The sequence below is a fragment of the Neopsephotus bourkii genome, unplaced genomic scaffold, assembly GCF_033783945.1.
Source record: "Neopsephotus bourkii isolate Nb327-2 ecotype Australia unplaced genomic scaffold, CSIRO-AGI_Nbou_v1 NB_659, whole genome shotgun sequence".
Classification (NCBI taxonomy): domain Eukaryota; kingdom Metazoa; phylum Chordata; class Aves; order Psittaciformes; family Psittacidae; genus Neopsephotus; species Neopsephotus bourkii.
This window is the reverse complement of record NW_026901158.1, coordinates 6,359,433-6,386,968: the sequence shown is the minus strand read 5'-3', so window position 1 is coordinate 6,386,968 and position 27,536 is coordinate 6,359,433. Positions and strand designations below refer to the sequence as shown.

At 49.5% G+C, this 27,536-nt stretch overlaps 1 protein-coding gene across 5 annotated transcripts; it reads right to left on the bottom strand.

Moving 5' to 3' along the window:
• Nucleotides 1-1,185: 1,185 nt before the first annotated feature.
• On the bottom strand, nucleotides 1,186-27,536 carry SLC25A25 (solute carrier family 25 member 25). Of its 5 annotated transcripts, none has more exons than XM_061352902.1 (11): nucleotides 27,255-27,536; nucleotides 8,082-8,208; nucleotides 7,905-7,992; nucleotides 7,436-7,471; nucleotides 7,032-7,143; nucleotides 6,147-6,305; nucleotides 5,246-5,398; nucleotides 5,034-5,141; nucleotides 4,630-4,797; nucleotides 4,099-4,249; nucleotides 1,186-3,708 (listed from the first exon to the last, which is right to left on the bottom strand). In XM_061352902.1, the coding sequence occupies exons 1-11, from the start codon at nucleotides 27,534-27,536 to the stop codon at nucleotides 3,524-3,526; spliced, it is 1,569 nt and encodes a 522-aa protein (XP_061208886.1). In that variant the 3' UTR covers nucleotides 1,186-3,523. The 5 variants fall into 5 exon arrangements, with proteins under 5 accessions (XP_061208886.1, XP_061208887.1, XP_061208890.1 ...); XM_061352903.1 differs by lacking the exon at nucleotides 27,255-27,536 and adding an exon at nucleotides 16,261-16,882; XM_061352906.1 differs by lacking the exon at nucleotides 27,255-27,536 and adding an exon at nucleotides 10,610-11,118.

Here is a 27,536-nt window from a genome sequence, read left to right as displayed (position 1 = left end):
GCCCATTGGAGGCAGGATTTTCATTTCCCAGAGGAAAAGGTCCCGTGTCCCCATTTCTCAGGGATCTCAGCAGCCTGGGGGTGAGAGGGCTCAAGTGCCAAGACCCACACTGCTCTCTGTGCCTCCAGTACACCCCACAGTCGTTGGGCACCTCACTCATCCCATCCCAGCCCCATAGGGATGTAAGCACCGTCACTCTGCTTGTGAAGAGGGGTTTATAGAGGCTGATGTTGTGTATGTGGAGAGTAATTCAGTGCCAGCTCTAACCTCGTAATTAAGCACTGGAAATATCCCTCTTCCTTAAAAAGGAAGGAAAGGAGAAAAGCTGGAGGGGATATGGTGAAGAAGAGCGCTGCTCCTCCCTCTGCAGCAGCAGGGTGCCTGGCCCGGTGCAGTGCTCCAGCATCGAGGCTTTGGCTTGATGCCTGTGGCACAAATGAGTCTTACAATGTCAAATACAGCCAATTCCCTCAGCCTCAGGGCGCAGGTACCCGGCCAGCCCTTGCTTCAGACACAGCTTTATCAGTGTGTGACAAGAAACACAACTCCCCACCTTGAGGAGCAACGCAGTAGAAGGGTAGGAGAGGGGATGCTGCCAGCCTTGAGTGCTGCTGAGTGCTCGATAAGCATCTGAGCTGACACCGATGGAAAGCAGAGGCTCACATTACCAAGCCCCAGACTTTAGGAGTAGATTTATAGCTGAATAAAAGCCTTGAATTACAGGAACCAAACAAAGCCAGCCCGGCCCCTGCAGCAGGTTTGTGAACCTGATCAGAGGCCACTTGTGCTACCAGCTCTGGGTCCTGACTGAGCTGCAAGGATAGCTCCTGGTTGGGGCTTGATTTAAGGCCTAACTGCACAAAGCCTTTCCTTCAAAGGCCCTATGAACCAGGCTCCTTCCAGGGCTTTTCTGGGTCTTCTCTGAACAGTTATGGATGCTGAACAGATGGGCAAAGTCCAGCAACACTCAGAGATGGGTTAACAGCATCTGCGCATCCCCAACACATCACTGCCTTGAGCTCAGGTTTGCTGGATTTGCCTTTAAGAGGAATTCTGTTCTCCCAGGTCCCCCATAGGGAGAATCCTTCCCAGTGGCAGCATCCTTGGTGGGAATCATCCCAGGAAGAGTCTGGCCACAAACAGCACCAACAAACCACGATAATGAAGAGATGCAGACACGTGGTATCTCTTTGACAGACCTTTATTAGCAGACTGCTCCCTACGTGAAGAATCCAAGTTAGATTTGTATTATAACAATCTGTGGTTACAGCTACAAAGATGGTTGTCATTTTGCATTGATTTTTGCATTCTGATATTCATATTCCCATTAGGCCACACCGGTAGGAAGGAGCCACTGCAGAATTTATGACAGGTCTCAAGAAGAGGAGGGGGGTGGAAAAAAATCACATCACTAATCCAGATTGATTTAGGTTTCCATGTGGCTAACTGCTCACAGCACTGGCTAGCCATGGCAGAGCCTTACCTGGGAGGCTCTCCATGAACCACCAAAGCTGTCGGCATAAAAGCAGCTGCTAAGTGCTAGTGCATCCTTGTCTGGTTTCCACAGTGCCCGCTTGCCTATGAAGAGCACTGCCCCAGCAGCAGGCTCTGCTGATCCAGCCTCAAAGCAGCTTGTGCCCAAGCGCAAGTTTCCTGCCATCAATCTGGAAACTTGTGGGTTTAGTCCCTGAGATTTCTTCCCTCCCCCCTTTTCCCTTAGATTTCCCCAGGATTGCTCTCAATTATCCACTGTGACATCCAACATACACAGACCTTCTACTTCCCATCTCCAGCCATCCACCCACCGGCCTCTCCGCCATGCACGGAGGCAATTCCAACGTAAGGCAAGCCTCACAGTGCACCCTCTCCCTCCTCCCAAGGTTCTGCTTCCCAACTACTCCCTTCTCTCCTATGGCTTCTTGCTACAGAATTTCTCTGGGCTGAGGTCCTCTAGCAACAACCCCAGACGTGGGAAAGGCAGCTCAAGCCCCAAGAGGAAGGTGCTTCAGCATCCCTGCCCACGACTCAGCTGTGTGATGTGAGAGAACAAAGAGAGAACTTCCTAAACCAGAACTACGAGCACAGTAACAATATTCAAACAAGTCTATAAAAATAGTCTGACATAACTCTGTTCAAATAAATACAAAATAAATATGCTTTAAGCAGTAAAACAGTGGAATGCAACGCTGGTCCTTTCTTTTTTGCCCAAAGTGAAAAGTTGGATGAGGATCCCCCAGGCCTCACAAGCCGGATCCTATCGACTAAAGTAGCCCATAATGCAGTCAGAGAAATTTTAAAGCCATGTCTTTCCCTTAGCCTTATGAAAAGCACCCTTTGAAAGCAAAGCAAGAATGTCTTCAGGACTCAAAGCCCACCTCTCCCAGTGACAACCAGCCCCTCTTCCCTAACACCCCAACAGCACCCATCCTCCTGGCTTGGGGACTCCATCCTGCTACCGCAAACCCGAACATCAATCTACAAAGAGGTCTAAAGAGATAGATAGCAGCGTAGGCACGGGGGTTGGAAAAGGTCCACCAGCTACCCTTGGCACCAGGCAGAATGGAATTCAAAGGTCCATGCAACACCACGCAGAAGCTCTCACATTGTGCTGGGAGCAGGACTGCGCAGGAGCTGTGATACAGTGGGTTTTGTTCACTAAAGCCATGCATCAAGGTGCCAGTCCATCCAGGGCTCTCCTGCCTCCCCTTTTCCAAGCCCCTGCTGAGTATAAGACAAGCCAATCCCGGCATGCAAAGGATACAGGCATGCAGGCTCTAGTCTGCTGCTTCTGTTAGTAAGTGCATCTTGTTAGTGGATTTATGAGACACACTTAAGCCTATCAAAAATAAATAACTTTAATTCTTCATCAGGCTGGTCTAAATAGCCTTCAGCCTGACCAGATAAACCACTGCCCACCAGCCCTCAAAACCAGTACAGTTCAAAGTTCCATTTCATGTCAAGTCTTGGAAGCAGAACATGAATGTCTCCTACCCAAAGGGATATATGTAAACATAACAACAAGCCTGGTGTGGCAGCAGCTCCTACACGAGGTTTGTACAGATTTGAACACGGGTAGGAAGTTGAACAATTGAATGGGACAAGGAAAAGAAGCTCTCTGAATGGAAAAAGAAGCTCTTTCAGCAAGTCAGAAGGTGCTCATCTGCAGGCAAACAGCTCTGCACACGCTGTACACTGAAAGCAGACCCTTTACCCAAACTTTGCTACTCTGCCGTGCTGCTGGGAACTGATCTCAGCAACTCGTGCCTTAAGATTTAACCAGGAGTTCACCCCCCTGGTCTCCCAAAAGGCCCAACACAAAGGAGCACTTGGTGTAGAACAGAGTAGCAAGATGGCAAAGGCCACCAGATCCTCCCCCTCCCCTTACTGACTTACAAACTATCTGAGATTTCACAGCTTTGCTTAAGTCAGCTTAGTGTCAACACATTCACAGAATGAGAGGTGGCTATACGTCTTGAGGTTGCACCCCAAGACTTCAGAGTTCAAGGTCCTCAGCATCTCCTGGTCACCGTGACTGCACGCCCAGAGACATCTTCAAGTTCTCATAAACCACGTAGCTGATGCTTACAGCTGGGATCACCTTCATAAAGTTCGGTGCCAGACCCCGGTAAAGACCAAAGGCTCCCTCTGTCTTCAGAATGTGTCTGAACAGTCCCCTCATGGTCACTTCAGGAGCACCCTCCACCGAAGCTGTAATAGAGAAAGGCACAGCTCAATAATGCAGCCCACGTGTTTTGATTTAGGTGCTTCCTGTGGCTGTTCACAGAGCAAAAGCGCTTCATGGGGAACAGCACCTAACTTCTCCACAAGCCACTGCCACGCTGCGCATCACAGGCATCCTCCCAACCTCATCTGCAGATGCCCTTAACCCCAAACTGCTCATCAAAACAAGAGCTCTGGCCTGAAGGTGCTTGGCCCCTGACACTAAGGGCAGCACAAAGTCCACTGTGCTCTTGCAGCATGGCAAACAGCCTTCTGCTCAGCTGCACAGGGCAGGGTGGTTGCAACGTTTGCACTAAAGGACCTTTACCCAGCTCAGAGACCATGGCACGAGTTCCCACAGTCCCCAGAAGCCCTCACCTTGGGCCTGCATGCGTGTCCTCACGAGAGCCAGGGGGTAGCTCGCCAGCTGCCCACAGGTACTGGAGATGGTGCCACAGGCCAGCAGAACAAAGACTCCGGGGTCGGCGCTGTTGACAGCATAGCGTTGTAACCAGGCATTTTTCAGTGTCTGGAAGGAACAAGCTGCATGTTAGCAGTGAAGAGGCAATCAAAAGCATATCACACTGTAATAAGATGTAGTGTAAAGGCCCAGAAAGCCAGTGCAAATTCAGCCAGAAGCACGAGGCTTCTCAAAGCTTTTTGAGCTACTGCTACTGGGGAAAATCCTTTCTCGTAAAGCAAGCAAACAAGGGACCATGCATAATGTTGACTAGGGAAGGAGAATTGTTGTACTGGATTATCTTTTAGGCCATTTTGGGTAAAAATAAATCCAATTGTGCCCTATAAAGCTGATCAGGAAAGCTCTGATAAACTCCTGTAACAACTGGCAGGTCTGACAATGATACAGCTACACAAGCAGCACAGCCCTACAAGTTAAAGGGTTTATACCTCATAGACTGCCAGGTCAATGCCAGCATATGGAATGATTCCCAGCATGTTGGGGATGTAGCCTTTGTAGAAGGCAGCCATTCCCTCCTTTCGAAGGATGGTTTTGGCACAATCCAACACGCCTGAATATTGTCCTGTCTTCCTTAGAGCCATCCTTGTTTTCAGAACCTAGAAGACAAAAATAAATACCATGAAGGCCTATGGGAGAATCAATAGGAGAATAAAAACACACAGTGTCATACTTAAGGGCATGACTTGGCTACAGCAAGTATCATGCAAGCACTACTGCCTGACATGACCTCTAAGAATCAAGCTATCACAGTGCTGCTGTTCTACCCACATTCTCCCATCTCAGCATCTTGCCACAACCCTCCATGGGCTGGACTGTGAGCCCCGGGACTCACCTCCATGGGGTAGATGCTGCTCTGTGCAATGGCCCCAGCCAGAGAACCAGCTAACAGCCGCTCATGGATCCTCAGCATTTCTTGGTCAGTGCCAATGAACCTCTTAATCTGTAAAAGCCAAAGCAGACATTGAGCCTCACTGACTTACCTCAGCCAGCTTTTGTTTCAGCTTGTCCTTCTGCAAAGCCTTCTGTCTGTGCCCTTTTACTCACCTGCTCATAGGCCATGAATTTAATGGCAGATTCGGGTGCAATCTTCAACACATTGATGCCATTCCCTCGCCACAGTGACCTTGGTCCACCCTCTCGGATCATTTGAGTAAAGCCGCCAATGATGCACATGTTGTTACTGCGGGAGGCATGGACCTGGGACAGAGCAGGCAAGCTTGGATTAGCTCCAGCCCTGATTACGACAATGCCACATTTTTCTGTAATCCAGGGACAAAAGGGCACTTTTTTCATTTACCCAGAGATTTGCCAAGGCTTTAATCCCTCCCAGATAACTCCTACAATAGGAAAGCAAGCTTCTTTCCTTTTCTGCAAAGTCTACTGTTAACTGATGGACCTAACCAGTATCTCTCTCTGGAATGGGAGGAAAGGTTAAATAAACAACTCCCATACCCACTGCAGGATCAGTTACCCCGGGTAAACTTCTCAGCTGGCTCAAGAGCAAGTACAGTGGCAAAGCAGGTGAAAAATCAAGGTTTCCTAACTACTTTCTAATGCTGATAATACTTACAGTAAGTTAAGTGCTGCCCCCTGACCACCAGAACCACTTCAACTCTCATGGCCTCATGAAAACACAAGGCTTAAACCCGTTTCACCAATACCCATGGTTTCCAGTGCTCTAAAGCATAGAGCTCTCCAACTATTAAGAGCTCTCATATGTCACCTTCCAGAACAGTTGCTGTATTTTTTTCCCCCCTAATCAACAAAGACTACTTTAACATGACTTGGATCATTCAAATAATCCAAAAAGCAATACACAAGCAATGATACTAACCCTGACCAGAGTGCTGTAATGTGTTGATGGACATTATCACCTCCTAGGCACCCAAGGATACTAAAGGAATCTGCCTGGATATCCAGACAAACTGAAGCTGCTCCATCATACCTGCATGAGCACTTTCAAGCGGTCCAAGGGAGCTGTACAAGTCCTGGACACGGCACCTGCACCTCCACCTGCAACCAGGTGTCTCCACCACATCCCTGTCTGCCTCTCTTCCACTGTGAACTCATCAGGGACAGTCAAATTCTCTCCCACATCAAAGATCTGCAGAAGTAGAAGGTGTTGAGAAACGTTTCATTAGCCAGTGATCATGCCCAAGTTTTACTGCTCTTAATCAGTGCTAAGTGTTGAAGGACTGGATATACTTATCCCAGCTCAGCAGCTTATCTATAGCCCTTAACTGCTGTGCCTGGCCTTAGGAGCCACCACTGCTTATAAGCACGGCACAGGTGGAACCTTCACATCCAGAGATTTCTGCTCATGAATCTGGCAACTGCTCAACATCTGTCTGCATTAAAATGCTGTGGATCATTGTAAGGAACAAAATGACCAACTGCAGGGCAGCTGCCTGGCAAAAAGGCTGGACCTGTCTGGAACCTTCCACGCTCGCAGCCAGTTTAATCTCATTACATGCTCTTTACACACACTGAAATATCTCCAGGAAGGAGGGGTGCTTGTCAAATCCATTTCTAGTTTTAACAGGTCCTGAACCAGCAGGGACTGGCCATAGGTATGAGCTCTGAGAGGCACAAGTCAAGTGAACACCCTCATCTTCGTGCAGTTATCACCTGTGCCAAAGGCTTCAGAAGCTGTGCCAGTGATGGGTGGCAAGATAACAGGACAGGAAGCAATTGGGCTTCTAGGGCTACAAGGCAGCTATTGAACCATAGAGAAAAAGATAGGACTGCTGATAACAGCTCCTGGGGGTCAGGACTCTGTCTGAGAAGCTGAGCAAAGAGCAAGATCTGTTGCAGAGGAGCCACTTCTTACCGTGGAGTGCTTCCAATAGAGGATGATTTCAGGAATGTTCTCCACTGGGTGCAGCAGGTGATAGTCTCGCCACTCATTCCAATCAATTGTCATTGTCCCATTTTTATCCATGCTAAAAAGATGCAGCATTAAGTGAGAACAGACTCCCACTGGATGACAAATTCCTCCTCCCCTTCCCTTTGATTATTCAGGCCTACACCAAACGAAGTTCTGCAAAGCAGCTAGTAAAAGACTTCTAAAGAGACACAAGACAAAGCTAAAACCTATTCAAACACAGCACAGGTAGAAGTGGGCTCCTTTTTTCCTCCCCTGTCTCTCCCCTTTAACTGACCCACAGGAGTAGTTGCACCCCCTCCTACCAAGATCAGGGACACAACTGACACTGAAGGCAAAATAATACTTACTAGGTGACAGGACCCCAGAAGTGTCCCGTCCTTATTCTGACACACAGGCAAACAGACAGAGGGAAGGTAGCAGAGGAAAGAAAGAGGAAAAAACAGCACAAATAAGTGGTTGTTACCATGTTAGTGCCACATGCACAAAGCACTCAGCATTTCCAAAGAGCAACTGCACAGTCCTTCTCCAAAGCAGCAAGCTCAGGGCAGCAGGACAATGAGACAGGGATGCAAATTCCCACAACAGGTCAGGAAATAGAGATTGACAGTGACTTTCCACAGTGCATTATGACTTTGTAAGCGTCAAACCATGGAGAGGGTTAAAAAACAGATCAAAATGAAGAACAACAGGCAAAAAGGGAGGAGCTGAGGTCTCTGGAAAGAGCGTACAGGGTAGAAAGAAGAGATGGGTTCCTTGTGTCTCTGTTTCTTTCTAACCCCCTCAGCAGTAAAGCACAAGGAGCGGTGGAATCCTCACCTCTTCAGGATCTTCTCAGCCTGCTGTTCAGAGATCTTGACTCCCAGGTCCCGAAGGGACTGCACAATCTCCTGGGCATCAATACGGCCTGCAAAGATGAGCCAGTGAGCTCAGGTATATGGGTTACGAGATCACTCATGGAGCAGGCCTATTCATGAGCATGAGAAAGGTGCTTACCATCATTCTTCTTATCCAAGCTCTTGAAGACCAGTCTCAGCTTCTTCTCATGATCTTGGAGATAGTGAACGAATTCCTCAAAATCCAGTTGTCCATCCAGATCTTTGTCTCCAGCCTTCACAATTTTCTGTTCAGGAACATCAAAACCTGTCAGTTCCTTTGCTCACACAGCTCTGCCCCTCATTCTATCCAATATAAAGATCATTCCCTACCCAACTTTGACTCTGCCTCCAGGAAACAGCTGACAATCATCATTCCTCAAAGAAATGTGAGCAAAGCAGTAATGTAGAAAAGTCACCTGATTCCAGGCAACTGTCTCTCCTAAAGTTAGTTACGCAGATAAAACGCCTCATGCTTTGACAGGGATATTATGCCACTATCATGTGTCTAATCTTAGTGCTGTATCGTCATTTAACACCTTACAAAGCCCCTGTGGAGGTTCTTGAACTAAGTATGAACAGATCTGCATATGAAGTGAATCACAAAGCTTCAGGTAACAAAAACACCTGAATAAGAGAAGGAATTTCGTGCCTACTACGATCCTTAGAGAAGTTAGGTGCCTCTGGCAATAACCACCTCCAACCAGAAAAAGCCTGCCCAGCTCTAATGGACACAGCCAGAGATAAAAACCCCTATGAACTGGTTTAGGCACCCTGAAGCTATGTGCTCTAATTATACAAGTTTCCATGAGATGTATATAGAACAAGAAAAGGTTCTTAATAGGGCAAAGCTTAAATCAAGATCAGACTCTGTGCCAGACATCTGGGACAAGGTAAATGACTCATTAACCCCTTCCAGCAGAGGGCAATAGCACATGGACTGTCCTATCTAAGGGCACACTTGCTGACAGGGAGGTGATCTCCAGGCTGCAGGAATGTGGCTCAGGGAGTTCCTATTCCTCTTCTCCTTCAGTCACTTGCCCTTTGACAGCTTTCAAGTCTTTTCTAACATGAATCAATGGGCACCAGTAAATGAGGGGTGATTCAGCCTACTGCATCACCTACAGTTTTGGTTTAATTCCTGTAACAGGTATGTGAACATAGGTGGGAGAAGGAAGCTCTGAGCTGAAATGCAACACTAGGCTAACCCTCTGTCCACCAGATTTTTGTTTGAGCTTCAACGGTAATGGGTAAAGCTAAGCTTATTGTGATATTTCCTCACCTATGAGCACCAGTCCCCTTCATAAGGCTGAAGTCTTTGTTTCCATGCCATTTTAAATGACTTAAACACTAAATCACTATTAAAACCCACTCTCACCCCTGTCACTTCAGCCCTAATGCTACGAGGATTATTCCTAATCATTTTGGGAGCCTTAAATATGAAAGCACTGTCCCAGCTGCCCTGACCTTTGAGGTACACCCGGTATTCTTCACCTGCAATTCATCATATGACTGTCGTAAAGTTCAGCTATGACCTTACATTCAACTTGCAGGCTAAAGATAGAGCAATACCCCTCACATGTCAGCAAGCTGCCTCCAAACAGCTGAATCAGGGCTTCCCTCCGGCTGGCCACAGGCAGTTGCAGTTGGCAGGCACTGATGACTGAGAGCACTGTATCAGAGATGTGACTGTGCAAGTGCTCCTGTGCTCCCAGCCACAGAGATGTGCAAGTGATGGTCAGAGACTGCAGGTAATGAAAGCTGCTCTGCTGCCCAGCAGGAACCCACAGCACACATGGGAAGGGTGAGAAAGCCAACAGCATCTTCTCCAGAGATACAAATAAGTGCCTGCCTGCAGCTCTTTAACAGCAAATACAAACTCTCCATAGACAGAACTGGTCACTGACAGCTATGTGGCTGCTGTTGCTTGTATGGTCACCTGCATCACACACAGACCCCGCAGCACATTGTGGGACCCCACATGTCTTAAAGCCTGCTACCATTATGCCTTGTGTCTGTACAGAGATATAAAAAGCCCACCCAGCTTTGCTGTTCAATCATCAGCTGTCTGTGCTCTTCAAGTCTGGTCATAAGAGCCACAGCAGCAGGGCAAGCTGAAAGCAAGGGGTGCAATATGGTCAGACAGAGCACTCCATGGATTTAGTGCATCTTCATTCCACAGCGAAGGGGAATGCTCTATAACCTCCCCCAGCTCAGCCCACTCGCCACTGCTGAGCCATGAGCACGAAGCTGCTCTTCTGCTTATAGCCCAAACCCACTCACCCTCACTGGGGGCTGACACCAGATGACACACCTCCTGTCAGAGGGAGGCAGGATGCAAGAAGGAAAAGGAAGAGGATGTGAAACACTCTATTGGAGCAGACCAGCTGGGAAAAACCCTTTTCCTATTTACTGTGCACCAGATCAACTGGTTTAAACATAGAGGCACTGAGCTCTCATACGATCCAAACCAAAAGAATCAAACGCTGTTTCAGCAGCCCCAACCAAGGGGTCCATGCTACACCCTGCTGTGATGACAGAGCCATCACGAGCTTCTCCCCATCAACCCTGCCACTGAGGGTATTAGAGACCACCATCACTCACGCCATTCCTCCACCATTCACTCCCATTCCTCCCTCAGGGCCATACCTGTTTCCACTGGCGATAGGTGGAGAATTCCTGGGATGGAATGAAGAGGCTGAGTCTGAAGATAGATTTGAGTCCAGCTGGCAGCCCCTTCGACTCAAAGTACTCAAACTCAGCCTGGGACTCCCCGAACACCGGCACATAGAGGCAGAGGCAGAGCATCTTCCCAAGCCGGAGCCTCAGCTGCCCTGCTCGGACCCACCGGGAAGGGAAGTAAAACCGAGTGATCCCCAGGAGCTGCTTTCAGCGCGTGGTGGAAAGGAAATGCCGGCCAGTCTCATGACACATGCCTATGAGCAAAGCTGGCACGGGTGGGATTGGCTGCACAAGCCCTGCCCTTCTACTTAAAAGGGAAGCTGTAGCTGTTGAGTCCCACCCAGCAGGCAATGTAGGAGGCCTCCCATTGCTCAACACCAGCACTGAGACCTTACATCAGCTCACCACAAGTTAACTCTTAACCAGGCTTCCCTCTCTCGACCCAAGAGGCTTTGGCTGACATCCAGGTAGGATGCTCGCTCGCTGCTCCTTACATCCGATCTGGTCCTGTTTTCACGCCTCCAAGAATCTACCTACGCAGCACAAGAGGGACCAGGCTGGAGCATGACCTCTCCCACCCACTCAACACAAGAGGACTCTGTCCTCCTCGTCCCAAGAAATCTGCCTCCAGAACACGGGGCAGGATGCCACCCACCTACTGCTTTCATGCGTGTTTGGGATGTCCAGCCTAAGCAAAACTTCCACTTTTATAAGGCTATGAGTTGGTCTGCTTTGATTGCAAGTTCTCCCAAAAGCACTCAATGCCAGCTAGGAGCAGAGGCACCTCCATACCAGCATCTCTCTCCTCTGCAGCACTCCAGTTACTCACACCAGTAAAGCCTGTGGAGAAGGTTTGCCATTGTGCTGAACCTTCAGAGAACCACTAAAAACCAAGGGCAGGCTTCAGCACAGCCCCATCTGCTCCAAAGGCCCTTAGCTAAGCACCCACATAGCAGTTACACCAGCTGAAGAGGTTTTCCTCCTCTTCCAGGCACCATTAAACATTGCAGTCAGATGCGTGCTATAAAGTGGCCCAGGTAGAACACCACTTTCCAGTTCCTACCATTTAACCACTTTGTAAGTGACTTCCTGAGCTTTCATCAGGAGCAAGCCAGGGAGTGTGGCACACGCATCATTTAATGCAGCCCTAATTACAGGCTTGTAAGCATTTAGTGGAGTTTGATGCAGGGATAACACCTAGCTCTGCAGTGAGAGTACCAAAGCAGTGCAGCAGGTATCAAGGCTGCTCAGACCACAGTAAGTAACTCGCTGCTAACACGAGTTTGCCAATGAAGTTATAATCTTGATGTTCACCTAAGATAAGCTGTTACACAAGGAAGATGCAAAAAGCCATAGGCCTAACCAGAACACCATGGCCCTGTCTGCACTTGAAGTAGCACAACATGTTTGCTTAGCTGGTTTAAGCCAGCCCAGCAACAGCTTTCCCCACCATTGCAGACACAGCAACATTTCCTTGTGTTTGCTCTGTCTGTACAGCCTGCCTGGCCAGTGCAAAGTCCAATAAGCACTCCCTTCCTCCCATCCTAATGCACAAGGGGCCTTTACGTCTTTACCGTGGCATTTTGTTCTGTAAGGAGAAGCCAAGGTCTGCAGTGAGCTGTTTGTGGAGCTACGTGTCAATCACATGGATTGGGAATATTTCATCTGGGGCTTCATTTCAAGGATATTTTAATGGGTTTTTTTAAGCTTAATAAATCCTGACTGACAGCAATTGGGTACCCTTGAGAATCGTGACCCAAACAGTTCCTACGCCCTCCCCCAGCACCTCATCTACCCCAGCTCTATGCCACGTTACCTAACCAGGCTTAACCTCCTCCCTGCTGACGTCCCTCTGCATGGAAACAGGATGTGTGCAGGGACTCCAGATCCTCTTAAAGATCAGCTGCAGCAGCTCACTCCATGCACACCACCAGCCAACAGTGTCAAGGCCAGGCTGGACACAGGGGCTTGGAGCAAGATGCTCTAGTGGAAGGGGTCCCTGCTCGTTGGCAAGGGGCTGGAACCGGATGAGCTTTGAGGTCCTTTTCAACCCAAACCATTCCATGATGGAGGAGCCTGACCGAGGCAAGCAGCCCACCCCCAGCTCCAGGTACTATGTGCACAAATATAACTCAGATTTGCTCCACCGAGTCTTGAGATCCTCCGTAGTCCTTCCCACGAGTTGCCAAGCATCAGCGGTAGAGCTGCTTGGTTGCTATGCCAACATGATGCAGATTCCCCCAATAAACTCTGTCTGGAGTTGGCAGCCAGGGATAAAAGGCAAAATCTGCTCATTTTCGGGAAGAAAAGCCCCATTACTGACGTCAGGGGAAAGGAGGAAGGTAATAAAGTGGAGAAAGCTGATTTTAAGCAGGGTATTAATTACAGGGCAGCGAGCTAAGAAGGAGAGACGGATTAAGGATGAAGTTTATACCACCAATTCTGGCTGTAGTGACAAAAGGAACTTGAGCATTAACAGGTTTTCAGATTTCACCTAAGAAACCCTGGGCAAACCTGGAAGTACTCAAAAGGCAAAGCTGCAGGGTCAGTGCTGCTGGAACACAGCACCCCAAGCCTTGGTCCCGCTCCCCCAGCCCCTGCCAGCACATACACAGCCAGGGCTTCATACAGGAGCTGTATGGGTTGGACATCCCTCGGTAGCTCTAATCCGGGTCAAGCCCAGGACAGGGCACGGAGCTCCAAATGAAGTCAGTCCTTTCAAGTCTGACACTTCTTCCAATGAAGCTGGACCTACATGTTTCTGGTCAATGTGAAGGCAGCCTAGCTGATACCTTCCTCTGCTAAATGGAGCATGAGATGGGTCCTTCTTCCTCCTCCCTTTTCTTGCCATCAAAGAAGGGGCAAACTCATTTTCACTTTATTTATAGGACTTATTTCTTATTTAAGCACTGTCACAAGTTACTCAGCACCCCACAATCCCAACACTTCACCTTTCCAAGTCATTTCTGCTCTTCCAGGCATCTACATCACTGGTTTACTACATCAGCTGCAGAAGGTACCTCCCGAAGGATGGGAGGATGCAGCCATACAAGGAGCAGGAAAGGATGCTGCTTAAGTTTGAATTTACTTTGCTATAAAAAAGGTCTCTATAAATATCAAGTGCCAGCGAGCGTCACAGCATGTATCTAACATCCTCCTTCGCAGGCAAACCAGCTCGCTGGGCAAGTACACCATGGGGCAGAGGGAGAACCGCTATGGCTGGAAGCTTTCCCTAGGTTCTGCTGACTTGTTAAGTGTTTAGGTTCTGGAAACTAGCTTATAATTAATTGTACAGTACAGCGAGTCCTCCCAAAGCACAAACAAAGAGAGTACAGTGTCTGGAGGAGGGGAGTTAATCATTGAAGAGACCCCCCAGCAGAGGGAAGAGCTGCAGCAAGCCAAGGCTGTGCAAGGATAGGAACCGGGGAGGGAAAACAACACTGGGACACGGTATGTGACATCAAGGTTCCACTGACAACACATAGATCCAAAGTTACAAGTCCAGATGGTGACATCAGGGGCAGATGATGCCTCTCTCCTGTGTACACACACTCGGAGGCCAACGCATCACATTTGCAATCAATATTTTCTCCCACGTCTGCAGAAACAGCCTCCTGGTGAAATCATTTCCTTCGAGCAAGGATCTGAGCAGAAACACCCCAAGGACAGCAAAGACTGAAGAGCCAGGGCTAGGAAGCATCTCTGGTCAAGCTTACTGATAGATGTCAATTCCTTACAGTACCAGACATGGCATTTCGTGGGGGGTTAGCACGCAGTTACAGGTGGGTTTACAAACCCAGTGCCACACCAGTCAAGAGGCTTCTCCCAAGGTCACATCCAGCCAGTGGCAGAGAACAAAAGCTCTGTGTGTATGTGTGTGTCCCACTTTCTTTAAACACCAACACACACTGTTTGCTCACGGCGGTTTAGAATCCATCCCTGAGGCTGCAGGAGACTTTCAGATGGGTCATTAGAACACAGGTATCTGATCAAGCACAAACAAGTCATTGCAGCTTAGCAAGTTACTGTCCATCAGCTGAGCCACAGCGACTGCTGGATGCGGTATTAGCCGGCCTGAACTGCAAGGTAAAACCTATCTGCATAATCCCCGACACAAGAGCTTTACCCTGTGTTTTACTTTACAATCAGGGCAGGCTAAAATTACACAGTCACAACCTCCCAGCAGATGGGCACTTACTTCTTAAGCTGCAATAACTCCATTTTGCCACATCCTTATCCTCTAGGTATTCTCTGTTAGCCAGTTTTAAGGTTTCTATGCAGCAGAACTTGCCAGGGTCACGCAGGAAAGAGGAGATTGGGATCAGCTTTCAGAGAAAGCTTCATTTGCAGGTGAGAACAGATGGACTTTCCATTACTGAGGGACCACTGTTCCCTGCGAGGTACCACGGATTCCCAGCCCTGTGCTGTCAGGGTTTTCATCACAGCCTCCTGCAGCTCCCAGTCTCTGCCCTCCTTCAACCCCTGTGCACAAAAGCCCTCCTCCAAACGCACACACTCCTCTTTCTGAAGAGGATGCACAGTGCTAACGGCGATAGGGATGAAGGCAAAAGTCCCTGGAGGTTTTCCAGCCTGACTCAAGCAGGGAGTGGCTTCTTCTTCCCAGCATGTAAAAAGCCACCCTGCCTCTTCCCACTCAAACCAGGCATTAATCCCCTCAATAACCTCAACCTGTTTGTCCCCATTTTACAGAGAAAGCTTACAGCAACAACCATGCCCTGTCAAATACTGGATCCTGCAAGTCATGCACTCCTGTATCCCTGCTGCAGCCCTTCCCTGTTATCCCAAGCTCCCACCACTTGCAGGGGTTATGCCTGCCTCCTTCTCAAGTCACACCCTTGGTTTTAAAGCACATATAGGCAGAGCTGACTGCACCATCTCCGGGAGATATGGACAACGTTCCCTTCCCATCAAACCTAAGGCAGATCTGCATTGTGCTAGGAGCCCAGCACTAAACTGAGCAGCTTTTGTTCAGCTCCCCCCAGACAAAGCCTCACCATTGCTTCTCCACCAATTGGGTGCACCCACCACCTCCCTGCTCTCACACCCCCGGGGGAAGTTCCCATCCTAACCCAGATTCCAGTGTCTCCCTGATGCTCTCCGCTCCCCAGGGACAGGCTTTACTCTCCTCTGGGCTGTGCCATTCGGATAATACAGCCAGTTACTCATCTGCTCGGAACACGCTGGTTTTTCCCCAGGCTTGCCAAATGACCAGACTTTGGAATATTCTGGGATCTATCTGTTCCTTTGCTGGTCTCCAGCGCAGGGGTGGGACTCGCCACTAACCTGCATCATCACTCCCTGCCATCTCAGTCGTGTTCCTTACAAGTTATCCAGGAACCTTCGAGACTCCCGTGTTCCCCTTTGCCCCTAAACAGCACATCCCCCCCCACCAACACCTTTGAACATCAGGTCTGAAAGCTTAAATCCCCCCCATTTCCTCTCTAGCAAGCACACGCGTGGCACCCTGCTCCCTTTTCCCCTCCCCAAATACACACACACCCCTCCAGGTACTCACACACTCACCCTTGCAGCACCCCTACTCCCCGCAGACCACACACTCCTCTACCATGTGCACCAGCCCCTGCATAACCCATTACCTTTGGAAAATGCTCTGCGGGTCCAACCACCAGTAGGATAGTTGGTCTCTTTTCAGTGGGATCAGTCCCTCTGTCCTGTGGCTTCCCCAACATCTTTGGCCCTTTCTCCCCGGGGCCTGGAAGTGGGGTGGTGTTTCTGGCCTCATCCTCTTTTTCATCTGCAGGACCTTGGCATACGGCCCTGGGAAAGAAGCTAGACAGAAAACGCCACAGGGTCTGCCGCATTGCTGCTCCAAAGAGCATCTTGGGCAGGGAAGCCCTGCGCGCTCAGGAGCTGCCCGCTGCCAAGGATGATGTGACTGCACTACCAAGCACCCCCGAGACGGGAATGAGCCCGGCAGCCAGCGGGAGCTTCAACCCAGCGACTCCACAGGCTCGGATTCTTTACAGCCCGCTCCTGCGGATGCTTCCTGCCTTTAGAAATCGCTGCTGCTGCGGTCGTGCCTGGCCTGACAAGCAGCTCATTGTACCAGAGCCTCTCGGACCTGATGGCAACAGACAAAGCACAAGACCCCTGGCACGGAGCAGCTTTGGCCGAGATGCTTAAGAGCGGAAAGCTCGAGATGAAGCTGCTCAGCGCTGCCAATTAACCCGCACGTCCCGGCTCATCCCGACGGCATCGGGGCTGAACAACCCAAGGCTGCATCCCCACTGCAGCAGTGCCCAGCCAATCCTGGCTCCCAACACTGCGGTGCTCCGGAGCAGCGCGCGCAGCCGGGCGGGAGCGCGCCCTCGGCGCAGGAGCAGCCCGCAGAGGAGCGCGCCCCGGCTCCAGGTACGGCCCCAGGTAGAGGCAGGGTGGGCAGCAGGGCAGCATCCAGGTGTTGGTGTTGTCTGTGTTACGGTACCTGACTCCAGAACTCGGGGTCTCCTTTGTGACAGCATAGATGGCTCTGTGGGTAGAAGGCGGCTTTCCCCAGCCCTGCCTGAATTAACCTCTCGCTGCTCCCTCTCTCCCTGGGCTATTATAGTCTCGTCCATCACTACAACAGCTCTTTGGTGCTGCATTGTGTTGCTGCTCTTGGGCTCGCAGTGCGACACAGGGACACGCTTCCACGGCGCGGATGGGTGTTCATCTAATACATGTGTTAAAACTAGTGCTGACGAGTCAAACAGGCGGAGTTCTGCTGAAGGAGCCTTTATCCATGCATGGGTAGGGTTAACCAGAGCAGGACTACATGTATGTATCAATGTATAAGCACAGAACACACGATATTCCATGAATTTCCACAGGAAACACCGTGATTCCCTCTGCTGCCACAGCAGCAATCGCTGGGCTCTTTTCCCATTTTAAAGCACCAACAGTTTACTCCGTAGTCCCAGACTCCTGCCTGCCTTTGGCATCTGCAGACAGAGGGCACTGCATGCCTCACTTCCCAAAGTATTACTCTTCCATAAGAGAACAGTCTGGTTTTTAACAGGGTAAATGAGTACAGGTCACAGCTTTCATCTCCTGAGGCTCCCAACCCACCATAGCACAGCAAGACCCATGGCAAGCAGAAAACCTCTTGTTTCCAGCCTTTAACTTCTGAGAGGGACAGACTATAGGGAACATTTGGTTTACAGACAGTAGATAGGGAAAATCCAACCCAAAACCTGGAAGTGCTGCAAGCCTGAAGCAGCCAATTTGCAATGAACACACTGAACATCACACGTGGGAGCTTGGGGATGCTGAATTCCTTTAACCAAACTTAATGGAAAGAGACAAGTCCATAGAAGACAGCACCTTATAAAAGAATTCTTCTGCAATTACACTTCAGAATTCCTTAAGAGGAAAACGCTCTTTAATCACAAGGTCTCCATACAGAACACGCAGTTCTTTACCTTAAAACAGGACACATACTAAACCAGAACAGATAAAAATGCACAGAATTCCAAGGTGGTACCACTGGGGTGTGGGACAGCCCTGTCCCTTTCTGAGGAATGGCACCATGCAGATCCAGTGGGGATGCAGTCAGCTCAGGCAGAAGAGTAAGGAATTCTTGTCATGCCTCCAATACCCTGAGCTGCTGCCAGCATCACAACTGCAACGCAGGAATGGAGATGCTTTGTAAAATGCAGTGAATCAGATCCTTTTGGATGACATTTCTAACCAACTTCTATCGGCCTGAGGCTGTCGTTTCACAGGAAGCAGTGAACTGATCTCAAGCTTACACTGCTAAAGGGGTCATCTCACCCCCCCCAACATCAGCTCTGTGCTTACCCTGCTCTCATCCTCCTCCAAAACCTCATGAACCCAGCCACAAACTACAGAGCTCTCTGCTGGGTAACCATGTGATGCTACTCATGGATTGGGTCCAGAGCAATGTGACCACATGTGGAAAGGGCTGGCCCCACCACTCAGGGCTATAAGCCACCATATAGAAGGCAAAGCACCCTAAGTGGGACTTTAGATGTGTCCTTAGTGGTTTGGGCTGCCCCTCAAAGACTGATGTGACCTGAAACTCGCAGTTCTTCTGCATCACATTAGCTTCAGAGGTACATCCATGGCAGGGATTGCTTCTTCCTTTGTTCATGCAGAGATTCCACAGTAAAACAATAATTTGTGCAAGAAATTACATGCCTGGGGTGCAATTAAAGCTGAAACTCAGCAATGCTTCCTTGGCCTTTGTCCTCACTAAAGGGAGCCTCAGAGGAATCCTGCCACCGCACTCGTCCACAGAGCTCCTGGAGAACAGGCTTTTCTAATCATATTTAGGAAGGGAAAAAAAGGCATTTCTTTTATCAAGTGGGGAATTTTATTAGGTCAGAATAATAAACCTGGTAACAGCAAGATGATTATAGCTGGAGGCAAGACAGCTGCTCTCCTACAGGGAATTTATAGGCAAGAATTACCCTACAACACCACCACGAAGCCAATCATTCATACATAAGAAAAGATGCAGTAAATACTGAGAGTGCTCTGTCTGAATGGTGACAGAGGAACAGGATTCATGAACACCTAGGCCCCAGTGAAACAGCTTTCCCAGCCTAGGCTTCCTTAGGAGACAAACAGCCCTACAATTCCATGAACAGAGCTGTTTCCATGAATAGAGCCCAGGAGAAAAACCTCAGGACTGAGCTAAAAGCTGCCTCTCTGCCAGCACACCAGTCACTGGGGACAAAAGGCAACTGGTCTCAGAGTCCTACACCACCAAACTGGGTAGTGATTACACACCCAGAGGAGAGGCCAACAATAGTCATGTAATGTATCCAAAAGGAGACAAAAATCTATGATTTCTATGATTCTATGGAAAGAGAAAGGGAAGAGAAAGAGAGTGATGTGTTTTGCTTCACTAAAAGTCTTTTCCTCACTGCAATCTGTCAGAGGGAGGCTCTGATTTAAGCTGTGTCTTGTATCCTCCACATCATACAGGCCACATCTTAGTGCTTGCTAAGCCTAAAACTCCAGCCTTCAGGCAGACGCTTGCCTTTTCCAGCCTGGTAGCACCAGGCACAAGTTGAGGTTGAGACCATTTGCTCCTAGGAGACTTGAGAGTAAAAGCACAGCTTTTTCCAGCAGGAATGTGAGGCTCCCAGCAGAGGACAAGCTAACATGTAAAAAATGCAAGAGGGAGGGCAGGAAGAAAGGGGGAGAGGGAAGAGAGCTGTGCTCAGAGCAATGCAATGACCCTTCTTCAGCACAGGAAAAGCTGCCTCCAGCTCCTTGGGTGACCCCAGAGGAATCAACAGTGACTCATCTTCCTTTGGGAGATGGCCTAGAAGCACCCTAAGGAGGAGGAGTGCTCCTTACACATGTGCCAGCCAGAGATAGCACCCAGCCCGCCAGGGCTCTCCCAGGTACCTCTTATCTTTCCAAATGCAGTTTCTAGAAGACTGAAGCATTAAGTGCTTCCCACTCTTTACAAAGCTGAAGTTAACTCTCAAGTATTTTTTGCACCACACCATTAAGTCTAAACACCCTGGCCATTGCTGCTTAAATAATTAAGCCGTGCAGTGACATCCAGCTCCGTTAATGTACTAAGGTGACAGAGCACGGTTCAGTGAACACTGCCCAGAACCCCAGGTCATCTCCTCACAGGAACCCTGGCACAAGGGATGAGCTGTGCTAGTTGAGCTATTAAGGCAAGCAGGGGGCCAGTGCCAAATACAGATAAGGAGAGAGCTGGCCAGGGAGGGGGAAACATGCAACCATTGCCTAAAGTAGAGTTCCACTGAGGTCACACTGCATCACATGGAGAGCCAGGGACTGACCAAGAGAAAGGACATCCTTAGAACTCACAAACTACAGAACAGCTTCTCGCTGCACTAGAAAGTTAACCAAGAAAATAGTGAGTAAGAGAATAGGCAGCTGGGGCTTGTTCTCACACAGCCCCTGTCCTCCTTAGGCTGAAGGATGTACGTTCACATTCCAAAGAGCTTTGCCTTTCCAAGCAACTCATGATGTAAAAATGTCAGCAATTTCTCTTACAGCAGAATTCAGTGTAAGCCACTAAGAGCCAGGAGCTCCCCCACGGCTCATCACATGGGACTTGGAACAGCTCTAGCATCTCCACGTTGACACCAGTTATCTCTGCTATGCTCCTCTACCCGAGACAAAGTCTGGGGCATCATTAAAGCATACTCATGTCCCACACTGAGAGGGGCAAATACAGCAACAGGACATGAGCAAGAACAAAGATCCACTTACCATTTGATGCTGTAAGTAGGTCTGTCTCCCCCCTCTCCTCCCAACACCGTATCATGTTAGACTATACCCAAGAGAGCATTGAATTGCAGCGTCACTGCCTCGCAGGGCTCTCCAACAGGAGACCAAGTCCTTATTATGGCTTTGATGTCATTTTAGTAACACTCAACAGCTATTTAAGGGTTCTGCTTTCTATTCAGGCAGATTATGTTAAAATATGAAAAGAAGCAGTAATTATACTGAACTCCTTGGTTTTCTTACCTGCCTTTATCTCAGTAATGATCCAATGTGGACGAGGAGAATGAGACATTTTCCACTACATACCAAGGTATCTACTACTCCTGGTCACTAAATAATGCCCCACAGAACAAAGGATCATAGGATTGTTTGGTTGGAAGGACTTTAAGATCATTCAGTTCCAACCCTCTGCCATGGGCAGGGACACCTCACACTAGACCATGTCACCCAAGGCCCTGTCCAAACGTGTTGAAAGACCAAACCCTGCTGCATATTCCACACAGGCACAATCAGTTGCTTTGGGTCAGTTGTATCATTTCTTTTCACTCGGGCTCCAGGGATCCTACAGGCATTCACTTCACTGGAGAGCTGGGAATTCACACCATCCTGCAGGAAACATTACACTGCAAGGCCGGTGCCATACAGGATTCCATTCTGCACCAGAGGCTCTCGCACCACTCAACATTTAAAATCGCTATGTCAAGCCAAAGCTGTCTTTGACGTCTCACAAAGGTCAGCCAACATCCTCCATTCGTTATCACTCTGCAAATAGGACAAAGGTCTCTGCTAACTCAACCTGAGAACCACCAGGCTCTTCCAGCTTGCTCCCAGGTGAGGACAAAAACCATCCTGGATGGATGGATGTCCAAGATTGCATCTCTCAAGAGTTACATACCTGGTCCTGTATGTACATGAACGTAAAGCATCGCTTGCCTAATGCACTGTTGTTTGTTTATATGCAAGGTAAGCTTATGCAAGAGCGGGTTCCTCTTGTATGTGTTTGCATCTAAAAACTTGCTTCCAATCTTTGAACACCGAGTGGACATGCACCACTTTAACTGCCAGTTTAACACATTAACCACACCAAGGCAGGTCTGATGATCAGAGACCAAGATTGAGAGAAGGCTTTCACCATTATGGCATGAGATTCCCCTGGTCTCCAGCATCCCTCTCCTCCTGCCCTCCCTCTAAGGGCTGTGGGTGCTGGCAAAGCCACAATAGCAGGCAGAGGGTGCCAGCCAGGCTGCCCTGACTTGCATTGTCCCAGGGCACTCACCAGCACAGCCAGGCTCTCACTTCAGGAGGCTGCTGGCCAAGTCTATTAATAACCAACTCCAAGTCGAGAAGTTTCCCTGTGCCAAAGCCAGTCCCAGCTTTGCAGTGGCTGTCAAGAACTTGTCCTATTGATTATAAAGAGTTCATGTGAGTCTTCAGCACGCCCAAAGCAGAGAGAGTATGAGAACCCAGGGCTCACACCAACTCAGGCACTTACCACAGACTGAAAGGTTTTGCCTACGACTAAATCACTGACCTACGGTTCTGCTCTTGCACCAGATTGCCCAAGTGCATGAGAACAGGGCCCTCATCAAACCACACATTTCATCATAGAATCCCAGACTGGTTTGGGTTGAAAGGGCCTTAAAGCTCATCCAGTTCCAATCCCTGCCACAGGCAGGGACCCCTTCCACTAGAGCAGCTTGCTCCAAGCCCCTGTGTCCAACCTGGCCTTGAGCACTGCCAGGGATGGAGCAGCCACAGCTTCTCTGGGCACCCTGTGCCAGCGCCTCAGCACCCTCACAGGGAAGAATCCTTTACAAAGAGCAAGAACAAGCCTTCTTTCACTACAGAGCCAGCAAATATGAGCCTTTCTGCTTGCTCTTTTAATAACTATTATACATAAATGCATGGAGTTATTTAACAGGTTGCTGAAAGCAGTTTCACCTTGTGTTAAACTGGCTCAGGGAGCTCCACATTTGTCCTTTAGGATTAGTCAGGAAGGTTGAGGAGTTGATGATAAATACCTGGCAGCAGAAAGAAGAGAATCAACTGGAATTTCAAACTCTAACACTGCTTCATTTGTTTGATACAACCTTGTGCTGCTCAGCCCTTTGTGATGAATTACAAAGGTCTTGCTAAAAGCCCCAGCAGGATTCAGGACACAGAAACCAGGAAGATGTCTCTAGATGGGTTTAGGTTTGCAGGGATATTCCAGTCTGGATTACAGAACACTATTGGAATTTTGCTCTTTTTACCATAAACAGGCTTTTGCAACACAACGAAACCTCAGGTCCTCCTTTTCCAGACAACTGTGAATGAAAACCAGGCGAGAGCATCACACAGAAAAGGTTCTTGCTTAATCTGCCCCTTATAATTGCTGATGATTTCAGTACATTGTGCCCAATATAGTACAGAGTACACAAAAGTCTTAGAGAGTAAAATAGCTACAGAAATAAAGAGTTTGAAAGGAAGGAATAAATGATGTCAAACAGGAGATAAAGCATTGATCAGAAGTAAGATTAAATATGATTGCAACTGCTATAATAGTTCCATCCATGGAGTCACTTGAGAAAGTGACTGCTGAGATAACTGACCAGCTATCCCAGACCAGCACAGATACAACATTCCTGACAGCTGGAATCATCCAGAGATGTACTTCAAAAGCAAAGATGCTCAGAGGAGAGGCCTGAGCACCCAGAACACTGCAGAGCCCAGCTGCAGCAGCACAGTTCTGCTTCTTCAGTACACTGAGAAGTGAACAACAGACCTTGTATGGGAGTTTGGATAGCCAGAACTTGGAAATCAAAGAGGAGACAGCAGGCTCAGACAGAAGTGATGAAAGCAGATGGGAACAGGTCAGCCCAATAGGAGCTGATAGCAGTTTCACATGGGGAAGTTGATACTGAGGGAGCAATATGAACCTGGGAAAAGAAAGTATCACAAGGCCAAGGAGGACATTGTAGTCACAGCACTTGTAACTGAAAAGAGACAAGGGCTATGTTTGTTCTGCTCTTAAAGCTGAGAGTGTTAGTCCAGCAGAAGATGCTCAGCACTGCCACAGAAGAGGAAACTGAAGACAAAGTTCAGCCTGTGTCTAGCTGGGATTAATCCCACCAGCTCAAACTGGAACTTCAGCAGCAGAGATGAGGTTTTCCAATACCACTCCAGCCCTGTAGTTAATCAGGAACAGCAGGAAAAGTTGTATTAGCAAGTACACAACTACTGCCATTGCACATCCTTTCAACAACACACCATCTCCAGGCACAACATAGGGAACCTAGCTCCTGTTCAACCACCCTTATTTCCATTAAGTGCTTATTTCCACTTCCCCAAGTCTATATAAATACTGTCATGAGGGAGGTCAGAAGGTAGCAGTAACAGGAGATGGACTATTGCAGGGGTAGGTGTAATTCAGCAGTAAAGGACTATCCCTTTACACAGGGGAACAAGAAAGCCTTTAAAAGGATTCTTCACATAGTTCTCACTTTACTGCCCAAGCAGACTGAGGTATGTCGATTGCTTCACACCACCCCCTGCAAACAAGCAGGCTCACGCTTTGGCACTCTGGATTTGTCAAATGGTTTAAAGATAACAGCCTGGGTTTACATAAGCAGATTCCACCTCAAAGGCCATCCAAGTCCCCCCTTCTCTCCCCCACCGCACAAGGCCACAGCTAAAACAGAAAAGCAACAATTTTCCAAGGCAAAACAAAGGGGTTTATCTCAATAACAACTCTCAAGCATTGAAGGAGCCAAAACGTTGCTCATTCTCTTTCCAAGTGGGAGCCCAACGCTATTATTGTTACCACAAGGCCTTTCAGGCCAGTGACGCAGAGAGATCAGCAGCCTGCAGCTCAGATCAGCGATAACCTCCCGTTTCCAGCCTAATATTTTCTCCATCTGTCTCCAAACCATCAGAAGGCAACTCCCAGCCCCAACATGCTGCTGCATGGAAGGGAAAATTAAACGCACCACAGGCACCAAGTCATTTCCTAATCGCAAGCAATCTGTGTGATTTATGCCTGAATTGGTCTCCAAACACCGTGTCCCAATTGATGCCTGATTTGGTCTCCAAACACCGTGTCACATACATCAAAAAAAGGTTCTAATCTTGATGCTTAAGCACCTTGCTCAAGCGTGACTTGACACGAGTTACCCCATGCTTCAAGGTGCCATTTTTAGCTAAGGATGGGGCAGAAAAAACAGCCAGTTTATTAATAGAACTGCCTGGGAAGCAGGAAGTTTGTTTGATTTGCCTAAAAACCACACAATGTGGCTGTTTGCTGTGCAGCAACGCAAGGACTGCTCCCACACGTTGAACTGCTGCTTGAAGAGTCCTGAACTCTGCATCCTCCTCCTTAACAGACACTGCTGAAGGGGTTCTGTGCCACATTAACAATGCTTTGCAAACCCTATTCACGGCAGAAGGGCCCAGGCAGAGGAAGCAAGAGGAACAATACTGACAGAGAAGGGCTTCAGCTGAGAGATGGGGTTGTTAAGCAGCATCCAGACAGCTCCAGTCCCTGGAGAATGGCTCCTCTCTGCCTGTCCCACAGCGTGGTAAGGAGAGAAGCTATCTGCTGGGAAGTAAAAACGTGGTTTGGTTTATGGTGCATCCTCCTGGAGCATGGGATATTGGACTAAATAACGTGCTGGGGGAGAAAAGGGATGTCAACCAATACAAACATACATGCAGAAAAGGATTCAGCACCCATGGGTGGAAGCATTTCAGTGGTGCCCAGGGCATGCTCAATGCGCAGGTGATTTATATGGTATAATCAGGTTTCACTGCAGAAAATCACCACGGCACTGAGGTTATATTTAGAAGCAGCACAATCAAACCACCCTCAAGATGCTCACACTGCCCAGGTCTCATACTTTACAGCAGCAAGGAAGCTGCCAAACAACAAGTGTTAGAAGTGAAGATGTGGCAGAGTAGGAGCCAGAAAGGAACCAGCACCTCTGGGAAGCATGGATACATGCAATTAAAGCAATCATATAAACTGGGACACCACTCCCAGAACAGGGAGAGAACAAGGCCTGTCGCTTGAGAATGAGGTGGGTTTTCTGTGACTCAGAAGTTACCCTTTAACTCTTCTTCCCTCCTGCAGGATTCGGAGATGGCACATCCCTGACTGCACCCATGTGTGCAGCCACTATCACAGACTGGAGAGTGGTTTGGAAGGGACCTCAGGGCTCCACCAGCTCCAACCCCTGCCACGGGCAGGGACCCCTTCCACTGGAGCAGCTTGCTCCAAGCCCCCGTGTCCAGCCTGGCCTTGAGCACTGCCAGGGATGGGGCAGCCACAGCTTCTCTGGGCACCCTGTGCCAGCGCCTCAGCACCCTCACAGGGAAGAGCTTCTGCCTAAGAGCTCAGCTCAGTCTCCCCTCGGGCAGGTTCAAGCCATTCCCCTTGGCCTGTCCCTACAGGCCCTTGTCCCAAGCCCCTCTCCAGGTTTCCTGCAGCCCCTTTAGGCACTGGAGCTGCTCTAAGGTCTCCCCTTCAGGAGCCTTCTCTTCTCCAGGCTGCCCCAGCCCAGCTCTCTCAGCCTGGCTCCAGAGCTCCTCTCAATCCATTCTCTCCCCAGCCTGTATCAGTGCTTTACCCTCCCAAGCCTTTCTATGGTCCTGCATACAAACACCATGCTCACACAGGCATAAACTGCAGCAGTTACAGTTAAACCGAGCAGCATCACGTTGAACCTTGAAGCCTAGAGCAGCATCACACACAGAGCTGTGTGACTAAAGGGAACGGCTCGCAGCACAGAGGTAGGAAGTCAGCACACGGCATGTTTTATACCCCCTATGTGCAAAGGGGCCAAATTCCACACTCCGGACATTTTAAGGCGTTTCAAACCCCTTTTAAACAGTCGATTTGGGCTCGTATAACCCACCTTGGGCAAGAAACTGGAGCAGCAACATGATGCCAAACAGCCTAATATGAGGAAATGCATTGACGCAACATCTGCACCACCACCTCTCCCTTCCAAAACCCCTCTGCAAACACCAGTAACCATACAGCTCCCCCATCCCCGGACCCGGAGGAAGAGAAGGTTCCTTCTGCTTCACCTTGCCCGAGCAGGAAGCTCCCGATCAAACGCCTGCATTACCACGGCACAAGCCCATAGGTAAGGAGCAAGCCGAGCCCTCCGAGTTCAGTGCTCGCAGTAGCAGCGATGCTTTCAGGCAAGCAACCACCAATGCTCTAACGCTCTATGCGGGGCAGAGCAGCGCCGGCTCCACCGCAACCCTAGCTTCGACAGCACGGAGGGAGCCTGAGGTGCCCGCTCCCCCCGGCGCCCACCGTAAGCGCCTCCAGCCTCCCTCCCTCCCCTGCGGGCCCGGCGCTCACCAGCAGGTCCAGCTCGGTGCGGTGCAGCCCGAGGCGGCCCAGCCCCACGGCCAGGTCGTGGATGCAGAGCGCGCCGTCGCGGTTCACGTCCAGCTTCTGGAAGAGGGCGCGGAGGCGCCGGTCCTGCTCGGAGGCCTCGCACAGGGCCCGGCCGCAGGACCCGGGGCTCGGGCTGGGGCTGCTGCTGCCGCCGCCGCTGCCGTCCGTGGCCCTCGGGGAGCCGCAGGGGCAGAGGACGCCGCTCACCACCGGCGAGGCCAGCGAGCGCCGCGGGCCCGGCAT

Coding starts and splice junctions, on each gene's coding strand:
- SLC25A25 (XM_061352902.1), bottom strand. CDS start 27,536: ATGCCGGGCCCGCGGCGCTCGCTGGCCTCGCCGGTGGTGAGCGGCGTC. Junction 7,144..7,435: donor TTCTGGGGTCCTGTCACCTA/GTAAGTATTATT, acceptor GCATCTTTTTAG/CATGGATAAAAATGGGACAA. Junction 4,250..4,629: donor TTGACCTGGCAGTCTATGAG/GTATAAACCCTT, acceptor TGTTCCTTCCAG/ACACTGAAAAATGCCTGGTT.